At 42.7% G+C, this 21,497-nt stretch overlaps 2 protein-coding genes across 5 annotated transcripts in view; both read right to left on the reverse strand.

Moving 5' to 3' along the window:
• Nucleotides 1-665: 665 nt before the first annotated feature.
• On the reverse strand, nucleotides 666-9,763 carry LOC106590125 (cysteine protease atg4da). 2 transcript variants are annotated; one of them, XM_014180743.3, is made up of 11 exons: nucleotides 9,674-9,763; nucleotides 7,414-7,759; nucleotides 6,985-7,068; nucleotides 6,662-6,835; nucleotides 5,923-6,286; nucleotides 5,357-5,421; nucleotides 4,909-5,066; nucleotides 4,715-4,793; nucleotides 4,538-4,614; nucleotides 4,228-4,347; nucleotides 666-2,988 (listed from the first exon to the last, which is right to left on the reverse strand). In XM_014180743.3, exons 2-11 carry the CDS (start codon nucleotides 7,709-7,711, stop codon nucleotides 2,794-2,796), a joined length of 1,614 nt encoding a protein of 537 aa, XP_014036218.3. In that variant the 5' UTR covers nucleotides 7,712-7,759; nucleotides 9,674-9,763; the 3' UTR covers nucleotides 666-2,793. The 2 variants fall into 2 exon arrangements, with proteins under 2 accessions (XP_014036218.3, XP_014036209.3); XM_014180734.3 differs by having other exon boundaries at nucleotides 9,344-9,763.
• A 7,811-nt stretch (nucleotides 9,764-17,574) lies between these two features.
• The window catches only part of LOC106589837 (microtubule-associated serine/threonine-protein kinase 1), an 87,597-nt gene continuing 83,674 nt past the window's right edge, over nucleotides 17,575-21,497 (reverse strand). For all 3 annotated transcript variants that reach the window (XM_045707909.2, XM_045707903.2, XM_045707916.2), the window contains 4 exons: nucleotides 21,112-21,248; nucleotides 20,698-20,888; nucleotides 19,706-20,136; nucleotides 17,575-19,412 (listed from right to left, as the gene is read on the reverse strand). In XM_045707909.2, the coding sequence (XP_045563865.1) occupies nucleotides 17,916-19,412; nucleotides 19,706-20,136; nucleotides 20,698-20,888; nucleotides 21,112-21,248 (2,256 nt within the window). In that variant the 3' untranslated portion in view covers nucleotides 17,575-17,915. The remainder of the gene's footprint in view (nucleotides 19,413-19,705; nucleotides 20,137-20,697; nucleotides 20,889-21,111; nucleotides 21,249-21,497) is intronic.

Below are 21,497 nucleotides of genomic sequence, written 5' to 3' on the forward strand. Positions count from 1 at the left end.
AAGCTCCCCATCCAACCTGACAGAGTTTAAGAGGATGTGCAGAGAAGAATGGGAGAAGCTCCCCAAATACAGGTGTGCCAAGCTTGTAGCGTCATACCCAAGAAGAATTGAGGCTGTAATCGCTGCTTCAACAAAGTACTGAGTAAAGGGTCTGAATAGATATGTAAATGTGATATTTCAGTTTATTTTTAATACATTTCTAAACCTGTTTTTGCTTTTGTCATTGAGGCATTGTGTGTAGATTGATAAGGGGGGGAAAAACAATTTAATTCATTTTAGGATAAAGCTGTAACGTGACAAAATTCTGAAAAAGTCAAGTGGTATGAATACTTTTAGAATGCACTGGTGTGTGTGTGTGTGTGTGTGTGTGTGTGTGTGTGTATATATATTTTTTTTAAGTGTTAGAATTTTTCCTTCCACAAAAAGTAAATTCATTTTAATCCCAATTTGTAACAAAACATGGAAAAAGTCAAGGGGTGTGAATAGTTTCTCAAGGCACTGTAAGAGATAGTGGTTTTTACACAGGATAAAGATTGTGACGATGTGGGACAATGTGGGACAATAGACACTTAGATAAGGAGGTTGTTACTCGCCAGAATCCTGGCTGGCACAAAACATACACATGTAGGCCAAGAGTTCAATCAATCTTATATTCAGACAATAAATACAAAAAAAAAGTTACCTTTAATAACATTCTATACAACAGTTTTACAAAGTCATGTTGTCCACATGAATGCAGTCCCTTATTAGGGTGGCCATTAGCACATTTAAGACGTCTACACATGACAATTCTTCACTTTATTGAGAAAATAAATGTCACCTTTATGAGATAATATACACATGGACAAGAGTGAAATACACAGATTACTGGGGTGAATCCTAACTCGCTAACCTCGCATTTTCACTTATTCTCCCATTGACTTCAATGAATGATCAGTGAACATTCAGGTTAAGTGAAAGTCAAGATTTGCCCCTTAGAGGATACCTGTTGCACACAGGTCAGAAGCCTAATTAAAACGTGAGATCAAGCATCCAATCAACAGTGTTTTAACCACTGCCCAGAATGCTTCATTTTATTTTGGGGTTGAGGGAGCTTGTGACGTGACTTTGATATCTAACTTGGGGAGTTTAATGCTTAGATCAGGGCTGTTCAATGTCGGTCCTGGTTTTCATCCTCTCCTTCTAATAAGGACCTAATTCAGACCTGGCTGAGACACCAGGTGAGTGCAATTAACTACCAGGTAGAAACAAAAAAACAGAAGTGTTTTGGCCCTCCAGGACCAGACTTGAACAGCCCTGACTTAGATATTAATATGCAGGTCTCCAAAGTGCAAGGCTTTTAACTCTACCTTAATAAATTGAAGTTACACGTGTTCAAAAACACCTTGCACTTTGTCCAAAGTGAGGCATCCCCCCCACCAGTACTCAGCAGCACCACCTTGTTAAAAAAATTATGAGGAGGACTCGAAAAGGAATGAAGTTCAGAATCATTCATTCAACAAGTCTCACTACAACCAAAAGCTGTCTTCACCCAAAAAGGCATCCGATTCTCTATCTAGTGTACGATGTAGGGAATAGGGTGTCATTTTGGACATAGCCTCTTGGTAAAATGGATAATTTCCCATCATCTAGATAGGAGCTAGTGTAACACATTACACAAAAGGGGCTATTGTTGTAACAGTGGATTCCTGTTAGTGTGTTGCAAGTTGATACTGGTAGACTAATTGACAAGAGAGAGCTGATGAAATAGTGTGAGAGTGTAGCAGACCTAGGGTTCAATTAGTATTGGTTTTCTGAGCTTGCCTGGTGTTTTCTGAGCTTGCTAGGGCAAAAAGAATAGTCCCAAAAGTGCAAACATTGCCCATCTGGCACTCCAGGCAGGTTAAATCAACTCTCAGTGCCTTTTGGAAAATCAAAAAAAAAAAGCAAGTACTATTTGAACCCAGGTGTGGAAACCAGTGAGCGAGGTTAGGTAGGGAGCCCAGCCCAGGTCATTTACTGTCACCTGAATGGTGTGTCAAAGGACGGCACAACTAAAGGCAGGGTTGGGAATGCTGCAATGAAATTCATATAGCCATGTAGTATGAATGTAGTACTATAGCCATGACACTGAATTAAGATGGCACAGGGAATATAAGAGTACAGTAGAGGAATGTGAACATAACAGCAACTCAACACACCAACAGCTTCAGTTCGCACACACTTAATAGCTCTTACAAAACAGAAATGAATGTAAAAAGTGTACAGCAGTATTATAATACAAGTCAGAGAGAAGAGGGCTGAGTACCTTGTCTTCCACTACTAGTGATCCCCGTCATGTAGCATGTATCAAACAGGCTCCGTGTTTCCAGTTGTTATTATTCCCAAAATGAAGTCAGAGGCCCCATCCCAAATCCCTACGGCCTTGGAGATCCGAGCGGATTTGATTGGTATAAGCAATATGGTGAAGCTTACACCTAGCCTACTTTATATTACTAACACCTGTCAGATCATCTCAGATCTCCATAAGTGCATAGGGCTTAGGGGTCCATTTGGGATGGGGCAACAGTCCAATTTAGAAATGCCTAGCGTTAGTTTCTAAGACCTGTTTCTTCCCAGACAGACCGACAGTGAGATTCAGTTGAAGCCTCGCCTCGAATATGACGGACACAAATTCCAGAGTTTGTGATATAGCAGAAAGCATATATCCACTTTGAGCTCTATAAAAACAGGGAAATGGAATCCATCCCAAAATTGTAAGTCAGTCTTTCCCCGTTTGCTTACATTTCGTTCCTCAGGAACACAAACCAGTACTCACAGGAAGACAAAGTCGTCAGAGCTGCCTATGGTGTTGCTCCTGCTTAGCTTGCCTTGGGGTAGCATGTGGGCGGGGCCAGGGGAGGTGTCAGAGTGAGGATGGGAGGAGCTGTGGCCCACCAGTCCATAGTCCTGGGCCTGGCCCTCCACGAAGGTAAAGATGGGGTACTTCTCTTCGGGCGACGATAGGGCCTGGGGTGGAATGTGAAAGTGTTGAATTGGTCACTTATTAAAGTCACCCAGAATAAGATAAGATCTTTATGTAAGTGATGTATACAGTAACAATGCAACTGATGCATAAGTGATGTATACAGTAACAGTTAGTGTAACTAATGTATACAGTTGATGTAATCAGTCAAAAGTTTGGACACACCTACTCATTCCATGAATTTTCCATTATTTTTGCTATTTTCTACATTGCACAAGCAATTCTCTTCTTCTTATTGGTGTCCTTTAGTAGTGGTTTCTTTGCAGCAATTCCACCATGAAGGCCTGATTGACACAGTCTCCTCTGAACAGTTGATGTTGAGATGTGTCTGTTACTTGAACGCTGTGAAGGATTTATTTGGGCTGCAATCTGAGGTGCAGTTAACTCTAATGCACTTATCCTCTGCAGCAGAGGTAACTCTGGGTCTTCCTTTCCTGTGGCAGTCTCTCATGAGAGCCAGTTTCATCATAGCGCTTAGTTTTTGCGACTGAACTTTAAGAAACTGTCAAAGATCTTGACATTTTCCAGATTGACTGACCTTTATGTCTTAAAGTAGTGATGGACTGTCATTTCTCTTTGCTTATTTGAGCTGTTCTTGACATAATATGGACTTGGCCTTTTACCAAATAGGGCCATCTTCTGAATACCACCCCTACCTTGCCACAACACAACTGATTGGCTCAAACACATTGAGGAGAGGCACACCTGTTAATTGAAATGCATTCCAGGTGACTACCTCATGAAGCTGGTTGAGAGAATGCCAAGAGTGTGCAAAGTTGTCATCAAGGCAAAGGGTGGCTACTTTGAACAATCTGAAATATATTTCGATTTGTTTAACAATTTTCTTTGGATGCTAAATGATTCCATACGTGTTATTTCATAGTTTTGATGTCTTCACTATTATTCTACAATGTAGAAAATAGTCAAAATAAAGAAAAGAAAACGTGGAATGAGTAGGTGTCCAAACTTTTGAATGGTTCTGAATAAGTGATGCATCACTGATGCGTAAGAAATGTGTAACATATCTATCTATAAGTGACGAATAAGCCATCTAAGTTGCGTCGCTTCAACTCATGCATCTATAAATCATACCAGCGTCAAAGTTACAGAGATCTATAAATTAACTATATGTGATGCATAACTAATGTATAAATGATGCATAAGTGATGAATGTATACATGAGTAAAAAGAGATTTGAAATGAGGCCAAGAGGCTGAGCTCACCACACAGACGGCGGAACACAGAGACTCAAAGTCCTTCTTGTTCTTGGCGTAGAAGCCTATAGTACAACTGGGGTCCATGCGACTGAAGGGCATCTTCCTGGGCGAGCTACAGTGGAACGACTGGGGAGGTGGGGAGGAGAGAGAGGGAGGGAGGGGGGAGAGCATTACAGACAAGGTACACGTCTGAATCTGAAATGACCTACTTTGATCCAGTCAAAACATGCTTATCTGCGTCATAGCACAGACAGACAAAGTCCAAAGACAGACGGAGCGGCAAAGGAGAGATCAAGTGATATCAAGTCCAACCAACCTCCAGTGGGAAGTTGTCTTGAGTGACATCCACCACGGCCTGACAGTAGTGAGGGTCCAGATACAGCAGCTGCTCGTCTGATTGGACAGGAAATAGGAAGAAGGCGAGGTTAGGTTAAATGACAGCCCACTGTCCAATCAGAAGCAACTGAACCAGGAAGTAGAGTGCAGTTCTTACCTTGGCAGCCGATAAAGAACAGCGAATGCTTGGGTTTGCCGCCGATGATTCCGATACAGCATTCTAACCTGAGAATGTTCTTAATACACAAAGAAATCCATATTCATGTTAGAGCGACATCAACCATGGAGAAATAACAAGCTTTGTGACTAAGGTTAGGTTATGAAAGTGTGTGTGTACATGCGTGTACACACCCTGACACACTCGATGTAGGAGGGGTTGAGAGAGTCTCCACCTAGTCGGACTGGAACCAGTATGATGACAGACTTCCAGCCTGGACCACTGGGCTCAGGATCAGATATACTCTGGTTCAATGACTGGTCACATAGATGCACCACGTCCATTTTGTACACTGAAAGAAACACACAATGACACCATGGGCCTAAGTTTCACTAGGGACATGTCCCCCCCACATTCTGTAATGTAATTTTTGCCCTCCCCATTTTGTAATTTAATTGTGATACAGAAATGAGACATAGTTCAGCTCCATTCAGAAGACCAATGACAAAAACATCACTTATGACGAGAACATTTGAGATGGACCAAACATACAATATCTGGTGAATTCGACAAACGATAACACCAACCAACAACACCAACCAACCACCCAGTAGGAAAGGTACAGTGTAAAGTCAAACTCACCGGTACAGTCCTGCGCTACATATACAGCCAGGTTGTGAACATCAGAAGTCTTGGCAACTGCTTTTCTGGAAAACAAACATACATGTTTAATGTCACAACATACTGATGCTACTGGGCATGAAGTAAATATCAGGGTTTGGTTCAATTCCATTTCAATTCAGAAAGTAAACCAAATGTTGATTCTAATTCCAAATGTTCCTCATTGAACGACATTGAAAACAATTGGAATTTCAGTTTACTTCCTGAATTGAGTGGAATTGTAATGTAATTGACTCCAACCCTGGTAAACGTCAACATACAGTCAGGCACACCCCCGAGCCTCCTTAAAAAATATAATAGCAACCAAAACATCTACACAATAAAGGTGCATCCGTAAACATGTCTGCTGGAGATCATTCTGATGCACTATGGCATTACAGACATCTATCAAAAATCTAAGTACAGAAATCAAATGCATGCTGATGCCATCACTGACTTGAACGATGTATGTTCTATAGATTCTACTTCTATGGCTGATGCTCTGACAGCATCATTATCTTGACCACACCCCATGGAGGGCTCCTCACCGTAGTATGTGTGCCACCACTGAGGGGCCGTACCAGTCCCCCGCCTTCTTCCCTGAGCTCTTCCCCAATTCTACCAGCTGGTGCACCCCAAACGGGGCCGGGGGCTCGTCCCCAAACCAGGCCACAACCCTCCGGTGGAGGGGCTCAGCCTGCCTGTCCCTGCCCGACTCGGGCCTCTTCTTCTGGGTATGGTTGAGAGCCGTGCCCCCTGGCATGGAGGTCTTCTGGGGCGTGGTGGGGGTCCGTGAGGAGGAGGAGTGGCCGAAGGAGGGGATGGGTACGCCTCCAGCGCGGGACGGGGAGCGGGGTCTCAGAGCCTCAAAGTCCACGTCGACGAACTGCTGGGCGTCTGGCCACGACCAGTCTAGACAACACAATACAGACAGTTAGTAATGATCGATGGGGAGATGGAAGAGAGAGCGAGAGCGAGAGATATGGCAGAAAGAGAAACAAGAGTGAGAGACAGACAGGGGCCCCATCCCAAATGGACCCCTACGCACTGGTGGAGATCTGAGAGGATCTGACAGGTGTATGCAATATGTTAATAGCTCCACCCCGCTAGGTGTAAGTTTCACCGATCATATTGCTTATACCAAACAAATCCTCTCAGATCTCCACAATTGTATGCGCATAGGGGTCCATTTGGGATTGGGCCAGAGTTGGAGTAGTTGTCTCATATGAAGAGGTCCCATCTTTGTATCTATACCCATTTAGAGCCCTCTTTCTAACTCCGTCTCACCTCGTGGCAGCAGATGTAGCAGTAGGCCCTGGGCCAGCAGCATCTGTCCGCTCCGCAGCATGCAGCCCCACCCACAGTCTGTAGTCAAGGTGGAGCCCTCCAGCTGGGGGAACTCCCTACGGTAGGTCAGCCACAGCCGAGACACGAACGCCCGCCTGAAGCGCTCCACCTCGTCTGGAAGGTGAGAGAGATACCCAGTGAGCAGAACTGGTTAAAATACATCTTTCCAACCAGTTTTTCTCACTGGGTATGGAGCAGAGAGTGTCATCTATTTTACCAGGAAGTCTTTTGAAGTTGGAGTGGGGTTGTTGGAGGTTAGCTACCTTCACTATTGAGCAGATATGAGTGGCCCATTACAGTCACTGGAGAGCTCTTGTTGAATGTGGTCTTCGACTTGACCGACCAGCCTAAAGAGGGAAAAGAAACAGAACAGACCTTTTTAGAGGGGATTCTTTGTCTTGATGACTGGTTGAGGAAGGGGGAAGTTGACTTCGGGAGGGCTATTACACATAGCTTTGTATGAGACTTCTGTTAAGAAGAAGAAGAAAGAAAAAAGACCTAACAAAGATTATTCACACAGAAAGTACAAAGACTAGAAAATCCCCCTTGTTGCTATTTCTTAAGAAAATAAAAAAAAGCCATTGTTAAAACTGACTGTATGGAAAAACTGGAAGTTATGTCTGTTGCTGTTAAACAGCTATATAGAACTATCCGCCTTATGGAAAAAAGTTCAAATGAACCCACTGACTGACCGTATTTGACATTATTCCACGCCGACATCAGTTTGGTCTTGAGTTTGTCCACCTCGTCTGGCTCTCCAGCAGTGGTGGCCTCTCTGGTTCCACCCCCACCGACATCAGTACCCTGCCGGTTCCCAAAGCTACTTCCTCTGCCAGGGTCCACCAGCTGGGGCTGCTGGGGCCTCCTGGTCTCCTCTCTCTGGAAGGTGTCATCCTGACCCACCACTCCTACTCCCCCCACCACTCCTACTCCCCCCACCACTCCTACTCCCCCCACATACTGAACTGCACTGGGAGACACGGAGTTCATGGCTCAGGCTTACAGCTGGGCTCTGCAGATCCTCATTGCAATAGGGACCTGACGGAAGAGAGGGATGAGAGAGAGAGGGGTGGGGATGAGAGATAGAAAATCAATGTTCACGACAGTGCATGCATGTGTAATTTGATTAGCTTTGGAGTAAGGGCTATATGTGTCGCTCTCCTCTTGTCTGTCCAGCACTAAGATGACATTTAAACATTAACATTGAAAGACAGAGGTTAAGCTAGTTGTGCTTCTAAATAATGACTGATGTGAGGCAGATTTTCTCTCATTTCATGCAGATTCACAAGAAAGTGGATCTGAAAGTGGCAGGGATTAAACATTTTTGATGACTTTGCTATTATTATGCAGACCAGAACAGCTGTCGCAGTGGTTAGGCTAGTGAATGCTATTGAGAAAAACAATATTAGTCACAGTCAGTTTCAAAGTAAACCACTTCTCCCTCCTTCCCCGATGTGAAACTGCACTGAACAAAAATAAATGCAAAATGCTATAATTTCTACGATTTCACTGAGTTACAGTTCACAGAAGGAAATCCTTCAATTGAAATAAATTCATTAGGCCCTAATCTATGGATTTCACATGACTGGGAATATAGATATGCTGGACTGGCTTAGTTACACGTGGTCTGCGGTTGTAAGGTCGGTCGGATGTACTGCTAAATTCTCTAAAACGACTTGAGGCGGCTTATGGTAGAGAAATTAACATTCAATTATTTGGCAACAGCTGTTGTGGACATTCCTGCAGTCAGCATGCCAATTGCATACTCCCTCAATGAGACATCTGTGGCATTGTGTTGTGTGACAAATCTGCACATTTTAGAGTGGCCTTTTATTGTCCCCAGCACAAGGTGTGGCTTTGTATGCCATTTAATCAGCTTCTTCATATGCCACATCTGTCAGGTGGATGGATTATTTTGGCAAAGGAGAAAATGGTCACTAACAGGGATGTAAACAAATTTGAGAGAAATAAGCTTTTAGCACATGGAAAATGTCTGGGATCTTTTATTTCATCTCATGGAACATAGGACTAAAACTTTACATGTTGCATTTCAGATTTTCGTTCAGTATAGTTGAAAAAAGGCTGTGGGTATCACTTAGTTTAGAGTCATCACAGGATGATGTGCCTGAGTGACAAGAGAACATATGTTACACAGTAACAGACACAGTAACACTGGAATGTTGAACAAGTGACTTAACTTCCTACTCTGTACTGAAACTGGAAATAGTTTATTTAACCTAATGATGAGGAATTTCTGTCCTTTCTGGGAAAACACGATAGAATAGCCATCATGTGATTGGTGTGTGACAACAAACAGCTGGGGGTGACAGTGAGAAGCCTTGGTAGCGGATGGTCAAAAGATGTAGCTAACTAACTAGCCTTTTCTACACTGTAGCCTACCTATTAACTATGATAACCATCCTGTTATTTAAGAAGTAACCAAGCTGTCACGCTTCTTAAAAATCACTAGCTCTGACATGACAGCTAGTTACACCTATTAAGGGGCTACAGGCTGGCTAAACTAGATGATATTGGCTTAACCACTAACTTACCTTGTTAGTTAGCCGGCTAGTTACTAGCTAAACCTCATCCAACACAACATAGCCAAGATCATAACCTTACCACTTTGTGAAGAGTGTCATTGACATGAGAGGTCTTCAACCAAGTAAAATCTTAAAATTGCTTGATAGGACGGCGACGGCTCAGAAATGCAGGGTTGAGACCACGTACTACGTAGCTTTGCTGTGGTAACTCAATACTGATAGTTAGCTGCCAAGCTACAGTAGCTAGCTAGCTGTCAACGCATCTGGTTAGCAACTTTGTAGAAAACAGGCTAACGCGTTAATGTCTCGCCTTTCTTGACGACTCCAGGACAACCACAGCCAATGTCAGCGATTAAAATGTATTCTACATCCAACGAGTAATGTTAAACTCAGTCGAATTATAGCTCACCCAACGATTTACTTCGCATGCTAGCTAGTTGCTCTACGTCTGAGCTAGTTAGCTTGCAGGATCAGCGGGTTGACAGCATACAATAAGGAGGGCTCTAGATACTTCCTGACAGACTGTACTAACAACATGATTGGTCAACCTACTGATACGAGCAAATATATTGATTTAAATCCTAACAATAAATCATAGCGCGCGTTTTATTGGCTAATATTTTACACATTGACGTTCGTCATATTATGTAAATAAGCTGGCGTCCATGGGGTGTATAGACCTAGTGTAACTGTGTGAATGAAATGAGATCATGCATTTTATTATGATTAACCTGTACTGCTTATCCTTGGTATGCTCTCCTGAGCATGTCGTGTGACTAATCGTGCAAACTACCAAAAGCCTGTTGTCTAAATATAGTTCAGTCATAATTGTAGAACTCTGTGATGATCTTGTTGTATATTTCTCAACTAGCTAAGTCTCTATATAACTTTACCCTGAGCAAAAATACTTTTTTTTAAATTCCAATAACATAGATAAGAAACTCGAATTCATTGTTAATGTTATACTTATGAGTAAATTCTATATTCATAAATTACCTTTTTTAATGACCCCCAGATTTCAAGCCTTTACATATGACTTTGTAGGTCTTTTGAATTCCCTTAAGTTACAAAAAAAAGTAATTGTACATTAAAATATTATTGTTGATGTATAAAGAAATTGCGATCTCTCATCTCCTTTATTTGATTTATATTATTTATTTAAATGTGTGTGTACAGTGGTGTTTCTAATGTGGGATCTTGCCTGACTTTTATATTGAATTGTTCTTTTTTGTCAATATTTTTAATATGTGTGCACAAAACATAGATAAACCAAAAGTCTTGTTTTTATTTCGCAATCCTGTATTTGCCAGGGAAAATTGCCATTTTACTGGCACTCTGTTGCAACTGTGAGCTTTCTGATATTGAAGAACATTGTGCCATAGCGCGACAGCAGAGCTACATGTATAAGACTGGACCCCTCTAGCTAAGCACCAGTGTTCGATACAGACAGACACATCAGTGACACATAGACAGCCATACAGTAGATAGATACTGTAGATATAGAAATATATAAGATAGATATATTGAGACATAGAAATATATAACATAGATATAGTGATACATATTGTAGATACTATAGATATAGATAGATAGACAGTAGATAGATTTACATCTGCATTGCTTGCTGTTTGGGGTTTTAGGCTGGGTTTCTGTATAGCACTTTGTGACATCGGTTGATGTAAAAAGGGCTTGATAAATACATTTCATTTATTGATATACTGGTGCATAGATATAGTGAGACCTAGACACTGAAGCCATGTTCGCTCTATGTGCCACGACTCTCCTCTGCTTCCTGTCTTTTAGCCAATCAACTCCTGCTGCTCTAGGCTGTGAGGACCTCCTTAAGCCCATGGATCCACCCCAACTAGATCAGCAGCTCTTGGGGAGATGGCCCTCGTCGCAGGAAGCCTGAGCCACCCTGCATCCCTGGAGGCTCTCGACCAAAGGAGGCGATGGATGAGTACAGGCGACAGGTGGAGTGCCTGGGGCTGCTTCTGCCAGTGGTGATGGAGCCTGGGAATGCCCTCTGTGGATATTCTGTCTTTTGTCTAATCTGGAGAGATAAAAGATTGATCAGTGTGATCAGAGAGAGTACCGATGATCAGAGAGTGGGGGCAGTGAGACAAATGTAGACACTTTTTCTGTCATCTGTTTTGTAATACAACAATTCTGTGTTTACTGTTTGTCACGTTCCTCGTATTCTCCCTCATCGGAAGATATGTCGAAATCACTCGATGACCAATACGCAGCAGGTTGACTGTTCCACATCATATTTATTTTAGATGGAAACGACAAAACAAAATAAACACGCAGAGGAGAAAGGTGACAGTTTCACAGGTGAAACGAAACACAGTGCAAAATTACAATTACCCACAAAAATCAAACAAACACACCCCACTATATGGGACTCTCAATCAAAGGCAGATAGACAACACCTGCCTTCAACTGAGAGTCCCAACCCCAATTAACCAAACAAACATACTCACTAAACTCCACATAGAAATACCTAACCTAGAACCTACCCCAACACTCACAACCCCACTATACCATAACCAAACATAACTGCCACGTCCTGACCAAATATAATACAAAAAAACCTAAGTATATGGTCAGGACGTGACACTGTTTCTCAATGTACTGTATAATTTGTAATAAAAATGTATGATTTATCATATCAATATATATATTTAAAGGCATAGCGCGCATTTCATAGGATAATATTTTACACTAACGTTATGTAAAACATCTGACGTCCATGGGTGTTGGCTACAGATACTGTACCTGTGAAATTGTGAATGAAATTAGTTTTTTATGATTAACCACTACTACTACTACCAAAGGTCTCTGTTGTCTAGTTTCCTACATTTAGCCTAGTTGATCTGCATATAATTATATATTTTTTTTATGATGGACATAATGTAGTTATGAATGTACATTAGGTTACACTAGATGGCAGAATGGTGAACTTAATAAATGACAGAGTTTGACTGTGTGATATTAGGTTGCTTCTTGTGTAAATATTTTCCATCTGGAGCTGACATACAAATCATTAAAATCCAGACGGAAAATATTTACACAAGAAGTAACCTAATATCACACAGTCAAACTCTCAGTCATTTAGTAAGTTCACCATTCTGCCATTCTCACTGTTAAACATTGCACAGTGTTCAACACAATGGCTCTTTATGTTAATAAATTCACACAAGGTGTTTTGTGGAAAACAAAGGTTGTAGAATATAAAAATGTTTCTGTATCCTTTTGCTGTTGAACATTGACCATCTGGAGTCAGGTTGTGCAGATCATCGGCTGATGTTATGAGCTCCACGCCTGTATTTCTTATCGGCATGTGTAACTGATGTGAAATGGCTAGCTAGTTAGCGGTGGTGCGCGCTAATAGCGTTTCAATTGGTGACGTCACTCGCTCTGAGACCTTGAAGTAGTTGTTCCCCTTGCTCTGCAAGGGCCGTGGCTTTTGTGACACGATGGGTAACGTTGCTTCGTGGGTGTCAGTTGTTGATGTGTGCAGAGGGTCCCTGGTTCGAGCCCAGGTAGGGGCGAGGAGAGGGACGGAAGCTATACTGTTACACATGCACAAGAAAATGACGGTGGCAGAAGTTCAAGTTTGGATAAATTCTCTGAATTGTATTACACATTCTCCCCGTCACGTGTCTAGTATTAGACTGTTGTACTTGTCTTTCTGGCACTAACACTCCCATTTGTCCTTTCTTACTAGCACTAATTTAGCTGATATCTGGTTCATTGAGGAAATACCCGCAATGACTGTAATATGTGATTGCTGTATCTACCTTAGTTGACTATACTGACTGTAAGTAACTCTTGATAAGAGCATCTGCTAGCTAACGGACCAACATGTACAATGTAAATAAGAAACATCGAAATGACAAACAACAAGAGAAAGTTAGAATGTCATCATACTTGCCCTTAATCTACATAACATTTTCAAATGAGGTGAATGAGATATATTAATCGTTGGTGGCCATTGAGAATAAATATAATTGAATATTTGTTTAAGTACAGTTTAGATTTTATTTTCGCCCAGATAATACATAACTGTAGCAATACAGACCAAAACAAACACTTAGAAATGAAGAAAAAAACGCTTGAAAATATAAAGTGCATTTCAAACAATTCATCATAATCATGATTAGGATGTGCATTTTCTGCCATCGTTAACATATAAAACAGATCTCTATATACCACGGAATTCCTCCATGCAAAGTTTTGAGTAAAATATGCCTGCAAAAAAACCTCACATACAAATAAACAAGAGTTTATTATTCAAAATGTGCATGTATTTTCTCTTCACAGACCAGTTTTGACTAACTTATCTACTCCTGATGTTTCAATGATTATAATACGATAAAGACCACCTTAGTGATCAGGTTGATAACATGGGAAATATGACAAAATGTTATCTGGTTCCCTTTATATTTGAAGGTAGAACTAACAGTCACAGAATAACGCTAAAGAGCCACCCATCTCTGAACAGTTAGAGAATAACAAGAAGTGGAATGATTCATATAACAATAAGAATATATTGTAAACTACTGCAAACATTCCAGTTATCTACCAAAACAAGAGACAACTATATATTCAGTAGGGGCCAAATTCAAACTTGAGATAAGTAGTTAACATGGATTTAAGTCAATAAAACCTGGATTTAAGTCCACATTTCTTGACTTAAGTCCAAGTTAAGTGTTCTTATCTGAAGTCTGAATAGGCCACGGCCCTAGGCCTCTTCATTACAACAGCATCCCTAAAATATATCTTGCTATATTAAGTACCTTGACCTGTCGTTACAACAATATGTAGCTCTCAGATATGATGATAATAAACTCCATAATAGTATAAAATGAGATATTTATTTTGAATAAACTATGTTAAATTACATGGCATTATGATTATGATATGGAACAATGTTTTATATATATACACAGTACCAGTGAAAAGTTTGGACACACCTACTCATTCCAGGGCTTTTCTTTATTTTTACTATCTACATTGTAGAATAATAGTGGAGACATCAAAACGATGAAATAACACATATGGAATCATGTAGTAACCAAAAAAGTGTTCAACAAATCAAAATATATTTGAGATTCTTCAAAGTAGCCACCCTTTGCCTTGATGACAGCTTTGCACACTCTCGGCATTCTCTCAACCAGCTTCACCTGGAATGCTTTTCCAACAGTCTTGAAGGAGTTCCCACATATGCTGAACACTTGTTGGCTGCTTTTCCTTCACTCTGTGGTCCAACTCATTCCAACCCATCTTAATTGGGTTGAGGTAGGGTGATTGTGGAGGCCAGGTCATCTGATGCAGCACTCCATCACTCTCCTTCTTGGTCAAATAGCCCTTACACAGCCTGTAGGTGTGTTGGGTCATTGTCCTGTTGAAAAACAAATGATACTCCCACTAAGTGCTACCCGGTTGGGATGGCGTATTGCTGCAGAATGTTGTGGTAGCCATGCTGGTTAAGTGTGCCTTGAATTCTAAATAAATCACTGACAGTGTCACCAGCAAAGCACCCCCACACCATCACACCTCCTCCTCCATGCTTCACGGTGGGAACCACACATGCAGAGATCCTCCATTCACCTACTCTGTGTCTCACAAAGATACAGTGGTTGGAACCAAAAAATCCCAAATTTGGACTCATCAGACCAATGGACATATTTCCACCGGTCTAATGTCCACTGCTCGTGTTTCTTGGCCCAAACAAGTCTCTTCTTCTTATTGGTGTATTTTGGTAGTGGTTTCTTTGCAGGAATTCGACCAATGAAGGCCTGATTCACAGAGTCTCCTCTGAACAGTTGATGTTGAGATGCAATTTCTGAGGTGCAGTTAACTCTAATGAACTTATCCTCTGCAGCAGAGGTAACTCTGGGTCTTCCTTTCCTGTGGCGGTCCTCATGAGAGCCAGTTTCATCATAGCGATTGATGGTTTTTGCGACTGCACTTGAAGAAACTGTCAAAGTTCTTAACATTTTCCGGATTGACTGACCTTTATGTCTTAAAGTAATTATGGACTGTCATTTTTCTTTGCTTATTTGATCTGTTCTTGCCATAATATGTAAGTGGTCTTTTACCAAATAGGGCTATCTTCTGAATACCATCCCTACCTTGTCACAACACAACTGATTGGCTCAAACGCATTAAGAAGGAAAGAAATTCCACAAATTAACTTTTAACAAGGCACACCTGTTAAGTCATATGCATTCCAGGTGACTACCTCATGATTCTGGTTGAGAGAACACCAAGAGAGTGCAAAGCTGTCATCAAGGCAAAGGGTGGTTACTTTGAAGAATCTCAATTATAAAATATATTTTGATTTGTTTAACACTTTTTTGGTTACTACATGATTCCATATGTGTTATTTCATCGTTTTGATGTCTTCACTATTATTCTACAATGTAGTAAATAGTCAAAATAAAGAAAAACCCTGGAATGTGTAGGTGTGTCCAAACATTTGACTGGTACTATATATACACACACACCATAAGGGGGCGGTATGGTCCAAGTTATAGGCTACAGTCAGAAAGTCACCTGAAAAGTAGCCAAGTAATGTATTACATAAAAGCTTGCATATCGTCACAAAATATTCACCAGACTAATTCCAATATCTGATATCCTTCACTTGTTAACAAACATTTGCCAATCATTCGCATAAAGATTATGGGTGTTACATGTTTGAGAGAGAGAGAGAGAGAGAGAGAGAGAGAGAGGAGAGAGAGAGAGAGAGATCATCATAATTTCACCATTGAAACAATGCACAGTGTATTATCTTAACACACATACAGTTGTAGTGCTCAACTTACAGTGAATCCTACTGTGGTGAGTGAAACATGGATAGTCATATTATTATTTCACAGCACAGACTAGCCTGGTCCCAGATCTGTTTGTGATTTTGCCTACTCCATTGCCATTGTTTGGCATGACAATTCCATACAGAGTTGGCAAGAAACATACTGGCACCCAGGCTAAAAACAGACAGTTAAAATCTCAGATACCTGACACTAGAATTAGGAAGGAATCCAATATGAAAATAAGGTTAATAGAAAAACAGATGGATAAAAGATAACAGCAAGTGAACATTTGACATTAAAGAATGAAAAACCTTATCCATCCATAAAGCCCTTAATATGCATTTTACATCTATTAAATATGCTACCTCCATTTTCACCTGCTTTTTCTTCTTCACCTTTTTGGTTCAAAACAAAACATGATGAGTGACAATTAGAACGTACGAATAGTAGAGCCATAGAATAAATACTTCAGTATAACAATAAGTATTTTTCAAGTCTTTACAGATATTTACAGTATTCTCCTTACTGTAGCTGTGCAGTCAGGATCAAGTAACAGATCATTTTATTCACAACAAAATACAATTATTCTAGTTTATCAATGTTATTCAAGTTTGGATTCTATTCATTTCTTTATAGTTTCTGGCTTACTGAACCCATCCCTGAACTGAGTGTGTGTGTGGGCTGCAGTAGTAGTCCTGTTCTGTAGAGATAAGCGCTCTGAGCTTCAGAACTGTCAGAGGAGCTTTACTCTTCTTTACCAAGGCACCAAACGCACCCTATTCCCTATATAGTGCACTACCACAAGGGCTCTGATCAAAAGTAGTGCACTTTATAGGGAATAGGATGCCATTTCGGACACAATCCATGAAACACAAATGTGCCATAGCCTTCAAGATTCACCCAGAACTAACTCAAGGTTGTTTCATTTCATCCTTCGCTTACAGACATTCACTGACAGCATGCTATGCTAATATGGCTATGCTAATCTGGCTATGCTAATCAACTGAGGACTTCAGTGGGTGTAGTGTTGGACCATCATTCTTTGTCATGGGCCTTACAGTAGTAACAGAAAACTACAGTAGTCATTGGTCCTGTGTGGCTCAGTCAAGGGCTGTGGGTTCGATTCCCACTGGGGTTACCCATACGAAAAATGTATCCATGCATGACTGTAAGTCGCTTTGGAAGAAAGTGTCTTTCTAAAGATAACATCTAGTGGCCGCATCATTGTCTTTTACAGTAGTAATTCTGTCATTTACTTTCCAAAGACAAATCTACAGTGGCCGATTGGATTTTGTGTTTTGTTGTTGTTGCTGTCAAGGTTGTAATGATTTGACTGTGCCTCAGCATACCCTCTGCTTGTGATTACATTTATTTGAGTGAATTACAGAAACAGAAGTGATTGGTCGTTTAGTCGAGATAGAAAAACCGAGTAAGTAACTGGATTTGGTGTTTCACAGTATTCAGCATGTTTTGATCAGTAAAGCACTTTTCACTCCTTTTTATTCTAGAAACACACAAACTGTACCACATGACATGCATTCATTTCACATACATACATACAGATCTGTTATAGATATCTAATAGTTCATAAAGTGGAGCGTTGTCTTAATATATACTAACTGTATAATAGAAAATGGCCGTAAAAGCACCTTTACAATAGTTCTGTTCACTCATGGCTACAGATCAGTCAATACCATGTTGATATTCTCTTCTAGAACCGGAATGTTCCCTTAAGTGCTTGACATGGTGGAATTGTTCTAGAACTCTGAAAAGGCATCTCATTTCTCAATGCCCTCCTCTCTAAACTCCCTTCAGATAGAAGGGTTACAATTTGGGGGGGTTGCTACCTGTGTTCGCCTTATCAGGCTGAGGAGCAGAGTTAGCTGGACTTTGGGCCACTGTGGTGCCACCGCCAACCATCCGGACTCCGAGTCCAGACGAAGCCTCAGACTTTCCTGCCGAGGCACCTTGCTTCTCCTCACCCAGCTTGGGAATGTCTTTCAGCTCCTTCCCCTTGGGCCCCTCCTGGGACTGGGACACCATTGACCCCTTTATAGGCCCCAGGACCAATTTAGCGGCACTGGTCAGCTGGGTAACAAAGCTGGTCTTGTCGCCGGGGGAAACAGGCCTGGACCTGCCCGGACAGAAGGAGGGTGCGCAGAGCGAGGGGGTGACGCCTGTGGGGGAGGGGGAGGGGGATGGAGAGTGTTCTTCCACTACCTCCAGCCGACATTTATCCTCCCAGTCCAGGGTCCCTCGGTAGCAGTTGACAGGCCCCAGGCCCTGCCTCACCTTGCCCAGGGAGAGGGGTTGTCCGTGGGGTGGGACAGCCGGAGCCAGGGCCCTGGCTGGAGGTTTGGGGCTTTTGGGGCTTCTCAACCCCAGTTCTGAAGTTCTTGGAGAGCCATTGTTCTCGGCTCCATTCTTTCTTAGGCTCTCTCCTACTATTCCTGATGGTTTACTACTAGCCTTGAACATACCTGTAGACCCTGACGTTATTGATGATCCACCCATACCCATGCCTCTGTCTGGACTAGTGCCTCTCCCTAGAGGGCCCCCACAGGGCATGCTGGGCCTGGGAGGAGGACACACCTTGTTGTCTCCATTTAGCTTTGGTTCCGTTCTGTACTCTCCGTAATTCTCCTGGGAGTCTTGGCTGAGAGGGCTTGTACTGACGGCCGTTCGGAGGCTCTGTTGCTTGATAGACATGTTTGTCTGACGCTGGCTCTTCTCTGCTCCTTCTGGATGGCCCCTAAAGATACCTGGTGACCCAGTGGGAGTAATGGGACTTGTAGTTTTGGGACTTGTAGTTTTGATGGACTCCAGATTTGGCGATTGGCTGGATTGGGCTCTGTAGGTGGGGCTACTCTGAGGGCTAAAGGTATGCTCACTGGTTGAGGGTTTTCTAGCTATTGATTGGTGATTATCTGTTGTGGCTCCTCCTCCTCGGTTAGGTGACCTCTCTGGGACGGTTGTTGTCCTGTTGCTATAAGCCATAATGATCTCTCCCACCCTCTCCCTTGATCTTTCTCTTTCCCTCTCTCTCTTCCTCTCTCTCTCTCTTTCCCTCTCCCTACCAGCCAGCAGTGTATCCCTACTCAGCGGCGACTCCTGCCTCCCTAACTTCCTCATCGGCTTGAGCACCCCCGTCTCGGGTGTCGTGGTAGTTGCCCCTGTAGATGAACCCTGGGAGCCCGGGGCGGAGGGCAGCAGTGGGGGGTTCGGAGGTGGTAGATTCTCCCCTTCCGTCTCCAACAAACTCTGGAGCCCCAGCTCGCAACAGTGGAACTGGTCCTTGCGGTACAAGTCAGAGTGCTGGACCTAGGATAGGATAGGAAAACTTTTATTTAGGGGGAATTGTCTTAGACACATAGTGATGCTGTATACAATAGGTCTACTAAAAAAGGCTCAAGTTCTTTTAATTCCCAATGTCTTGTTTTAATTGTATTTAAACGTCTTCCCCGTGTATACCTAAACTAATAAATGAGATGAAAAAACTAAATCAACACTATACTGTACATTACAAACTGGACACATTCATAATACACACATGGCACACGTTACCTATGTGTCACACCTCTAATACACATCTCAGACCGCCACATTCACAATACCTCCAGGCTGTGTTTCCTCAGAGGCCCTCCCACCCCACCACTCGACGACTGGGAATGAGACAGTGGCGAGGTGAGCTTCTCTGCCGACTGGACCCTCTTGAGGAGTGGGGAACGGGGCGGCTCGGCGGACTTGGGCCTGGGGCGCACCACGGGTGGTGATGAGTGGAGCTTTGCCCCGGCAGGGAAAGTCTGGGTGGTGTTGGAGCTACCGATGGTGTGGCCCGGGAGTGGGGGAGGGGAGGACTGGGTGGGGGATGGTGTGTGGGCTAAGGGGGAGAGGGGGATGTTGCCGGCGGACTTGCAGCGGGCCGAGCGGTACTGGCGGTGGAGCTTGGGGGAGAGGCCGTGCAGGGAGCTGGGGCGCATGTGCTGGGAGGCGGCAGGGGAGTTGGGGGTGCTGGAGGCAGGAGAGCTGCTCTGAGAGGACACACCTGGGGGAGAGGAAAAAGAAAGACAAGAGAGAGGTTACAGTGAAGATAGAGAGAAAAGAGAGGAGTAGAGAAAGAGAGACAAGAAGAGAGAAGATAGATAGAAAAGAGAAAGGTGAGAGAGGAAGAGGGAAAAACATTCTTCAGTTACAGAGTAATAATCAGTTCAGCCACAACTGGGATTACAATGTTTGATTCAGCTTGCCTGGTGCAATGGAACCAAAACTGGTTCCCAAACCCTGTCCATCTGACACCCATCTGACAATCTCAAACACTCTATTTACTTCAAAGAAAACAAATACTATTTGGAACCCTGAGGGGTATACTACAAAGCGGGATCAATGAGTTAGCCAGCTAACTTCCATAAACAACCAGAAATAACTATTGATTTTCTAGTTCATTAAGAAAGCTAAACCTAGATATGCGTTTTTGGATGCTGAGTCAATTAGACCACGCACATTTCAAGCTTATCTTTCAATTTTTTTATTTCAGAATAGTTAGGCAAGTTAGCTGGCTAACTCATTGATGATGCTTTGTAGTATACACCTCAGGTCTGTTACTCACCCAGGTAGGAGGACTCAGGTGTGGACCTGTATCCCTGCTGTGTAGGGGAGCGGGCTGACAGGTTGTGGGAGGGAGAACCTGGTAGACTGTCACTGGACGACAGAGAGCGGTTCAGAGAGGACAGGCTGCGGCTGGTGTGGAGCAGGTTAGACTGTTTAGTGATCTTCCTGAACAGGGAGCTATGCTTCTTACTGTATGGAGGAGAGAGGGAGGAGGGGGACAGAGGGATAAGGGATGGAGTAGGAGAGGGTAGTAGAGAATCATTTTCATTAAAAAAAAGTTTTGCAATGTATAACATGGAGAGATACTGAAACGTATTAGCAGACTGCTAAATAAATACATGTAACTGTTCTTCTCCATGTTGCAGCATACATGATAACAGCTACTGTAAATGAGAGTGCCATACTACAGTACCTCTCTTGTCCCTCTTTGCCGATGGGCCTCTTATTGCGTCGGGCCATCTTGCACTTGTAGTTGGACTTGCGTGCCGGACCCACCTTGATGGAGGTGTTTTCAAACGGTGTGGTGGTCACTGTCACCTTGTTGCCACTCTGCAGGGGCACACAGAATGATGATGAGCCATGTCTTTGTGACTGACTGGGGATTGATCACAGGTTTTCTGCATGCCACAAGTCTAGGTTAGCGTGCTGAGCTAAAGCCTGGGCACTAGCTTAGGGAGCCAACGCTAGTATGCAGGCAAGTTACTCATCACATGAGTGTGGTCACAGAATGACCTCCTTCACATCTACATTGACAAATAACACCCTTACTCATAGCTTAAGAGACCAACACAGTGCATG

Source organism: Salmo salar, chromosome 02 (genome assembly GCF_965601325.2).
Source record: "Salmo salar chromosome 02, fSalSal1, whole genome shotgun sequence".
Classification (NCBI taxonomy): Eukaryota; Metazoa; Chordata; class Actinopteri; order Salmoniformes; family Salmonidae; genus Salmo; species Salmo salar.